The following is a 2,999-nucleotide window of genomic DNA, read 5'->3' on the forward strand; positions in this document are numbered from 1 at the left end:
TGCTGCGGCCGATAAGAATGACGCTGGTGTAGCTCCTCCCCTTACCACCCAACACGGAGGCATGCTTGGTGTTCCCTGATCATTAAAAGATAAGCTTTTAAACCAAAATTAACCTATAAAATTAAACCAAAATTTTTTTTTAGAATTAAGTTTACATTTATTAGTTATAAGACTCGGTTGTGTTGACCGGTCAACCTAACCTAGCCCAATCCATTTTGACCTACGCATAACTTACACGTATAAACATGCTACGTAACTCAACCCGATCCATTTTGAACCATACTTTGTTATGTTATTTTAAATATAAAATTAACGAGTGATAATTATGCGTCGAATATTACCATAGTTGTTGCAACATGAGATGACATGTCTCCTAAGATGTAGTTGATCTCATTCAAGTTCCCTGAGGTGTCATTCTCTTGATTACCTCCTGTTAAAGATGGGGGAGCAATTCCCAAGTTCAAATCCATAGATTGCATGTTTTCTGTATAAAGCAAGTCATGATAAGCAAAATTAACCAAATTTAACAAGTGATAACGAAAAATTTAATATTAATTTCTACGGTTTTACTACCATTGCTTAGCTCGCCTTCGTATGAGCTAGGATCAAAGTTGGTTATAGCTTCTTTTCCGTTGCATTTTATAGCCGCCTTATCATAAGCCCTAATGAATTCATAAAATCACACCGCTGTTAGGACAAGAAACAGAAACCTAGTGTCTACACTCGTCTTTATATGCAATATACAAAGAGTACCCCAATTTACAACATATATTCGATATGCAACCATGTAAAAAAATCATGTGTTCACGACTGCTAGGGAACACATGTACTATCATAGCATCATTTGTCTACTAATATTGTGTGTAGCCTAAGCATTAAAACAAATTATTCAACACGCGTGCAACTTATTCCCAAATCATGCAAGTATGTCAAATATATTAGCACCGCACCTCCACAATTTTGTCCAATCGAGTAATTAACTAATTATTGAGTTAATTGTGGAAAATGATCACCTTGCAGCTTCGATTTCACTGTCGAACAATCCAAGGTAGATGTACCTATAAAATGTACGAAAACTTGAGTGCATACTCCTTGATGACTACATATGATTCTAACTTTAGTTAATAAGAACTCACTTCTTTCCTAGAAATTGCCCCATTCGCGCTTCCCATCGACCGCATTTGTGCAAAGTAACCCCTCGATATTTTGAGCTTCCTCTAGAGAATCCGGTGCTTTGACGTCGAAGAATATGCACAAACTCTTCTTTCGTCAAGCTTTTCATCTGTAATTATATTAAGCTAGTATGATAATGACTCAAAAGAGGCTATTGAGCTAGCATCTTACTCTAGAGCTCAGATTTGCTAACCAACTTTTTGTCTCACATGTATTGTATGATTGTACTGGATGACATAACACAATACTATGTTGTACGTGCAATACAACCAACCATAGTACTCTACAATGCTGCTAAGATACAAAAAAATGTGACGTTTTATATCATCCCCTTACTTATGCTTAGGTGTTTACAAACCTGATTAAATTCTTCTTCATAATCACTTATTTTAAAGTTGATATCAGCGTCAAGACCCCGGAACTTTATAGCACCGCGATCATATGCCCTGAAGATAATATCACATTGATAAGCTTAGTTGTGCTTCAAATTATCAAATTAATTATAAATAACATGAAATATGAACAAGATAATGACCTAGCAGCAGCATGGGCAGTATCAAATCCACCTATAATATCCGGTACATGAACATAGATAATTCAAACAATAATTAACATGTCATGTCAGATACTTTAAGATAACACATTTATATAAATAAAATCAGAATCAAACAGGCTTATGATTTTCTCGAGGTTGAACCAAAGTGATCAAACAAAACGGTTTTTACAAAAATTCACGGCTCACCTACTTACTACGGTTTTGAAATAAAAAAATAAGCTTTTATTAAAACATTTAAGATGATAAAATGGTTCATGAATATTATACTTACACATATACATATATTCTAAAGTTTAATAAATATATGTTTGGTTTACCCGTGCCAAGTTTCAAACTGTCGGCAAAACTGTTAAACCAGCAAAACCGTACGGGATGATAATATACTTGCTTACCTAGATATACTTGTTTCCCACAATCCCTACAACAAGAATGTCATACAAAATCCAACATGAGTTAACCTAGCAATTTAGAAAACAAAAATATTTATCATTATACAAACTAACCAAATATGTGATTCCCATCTTCCGGTTCTTTGATAAAACGTAACACCGCGATACTCCGAACTTCGAGACCTCGGTCCCCTCCTACTCCTCTTCACCTGTTGTATATGCCGCTGCTGCTGACGTGGAATTGCCGCGAAAACTTGCTTTGTTGTAAAGTCTTCTTGGCTATTATTTTTTAGTATATCAAATTTATACACGAGATTTGAGCACTGAACATCGTCAACGTTGGTCTGACCGATACTTAGATTAAGATCTAACATCACGTCAATTATCTCAAATTAAGTGCTAAAGAACCTGCACAATCAGACACTAAAACAACATTAATTTTTGTTGGGACAAGAAACACTTGATGATACTAAGGTTTAAAAAAGTGGTTGGATATAAGAGAAGTAATTGTGTGTACCGATATTTAGAGGGGGTTACAATGTTTTTATCTAATGTGAGTGAGTGTTGGTAGATGTAGAGTTAAAGATAGTTTATATATATATGTATAAAATGGTGGTTGCTAGTGGATATAATAACCATTGGTAAAAGTTTAGAACCAGTGTGTTTTTTTATAAGTTAAAATTACAGAAAGTGTAATAAATAAGTTGTGATCAAATGATATACGAAAACATGTTTTTTTTTAAATAAATATAGAATTGTTAGGCCAACTTATTTAGAGCATGTGTTGTGATGTTATTAAAAGATGGCTAACTTCATGAGAACCGTACTAGTACACTTGCTGTGTGTAGGTGTTGTGGGAGAGAAAATGAGGGTTGTTAGGT

At 34.4% G+C, this 2,999-nt stretch overlaps 1 protein-coding gene across 1 annotated transcript; it reads right to left on the minus strand.

Annotated features, from left to right (window-relative positions):
* Positions 1-215: 215 nt before the first annotated feature.
* On the minus strand, positions 216-2,641 carry LOC143576427 (APETALA2-like protein 1). The gene is made up of 8 exons (XM_077060517.1): positions 2,233-2,641; positions 2,122-2,147; positions 1,709-1,739; positions 1,532-1,619; positions 1,137-1,282; positions 1,014-1,058; positions 571-662; positions 216-484 (listed from the first exon to the last, which is right to left on the minus strand). Exons 1-8 carry the CDS (start codon positions 2,490-2,492, stop codon positions 324-326), a joined length of 849 nt encoding a protein of 282 aa, XP_076916632.1. The 5' UTR covers positions 2,493-2,641; the 3' UTR covers positions 216-323.
* Positions 2,642-2,999: the final 358 nt, after the last annotated feature.

This window comes from Bidens hawaiensis, unplaced genomic scaffold (assembly GCF_021521415.1).
Source record: "Bidens hawaiensis isolate Kalapana, Puna unplaced genomic scaffold, B.hawaiensis_p1.1 tig00028119_1, whole genome shotgun sequence".
NCBI lineage: Eukaryota > Viridiplantae > Streptophyta > Magnoliopsida > Asterales > Asteraceae > Bidens > Bidens hawaiensis.

Excerpts from the sequence above, each read along its gene's own strand:
- LOC143576427 (XM_077060517.1), bottom strand. The coding sequence starts at position 2,492 with ATGTTAGATCTTAATCTAAGTATCGGTCAGACCAACGTTGACGATGTT. Across the intron at positions 1,740-2,121 it reads TGGGAAACAAGTATATCTAG|GTGGATTTGATACTGCCCAT; the intron begins GTAAGCAAGTAT and ends CGGATATTATAG. Across the intron at positions 1,059-1,136 it reads GGGCAATTTCTAGGAAAGAA|GTACATCTACCTTGGATTGT; the intron begins GTGAGTTCTTAT and ends TACATTTTATAG.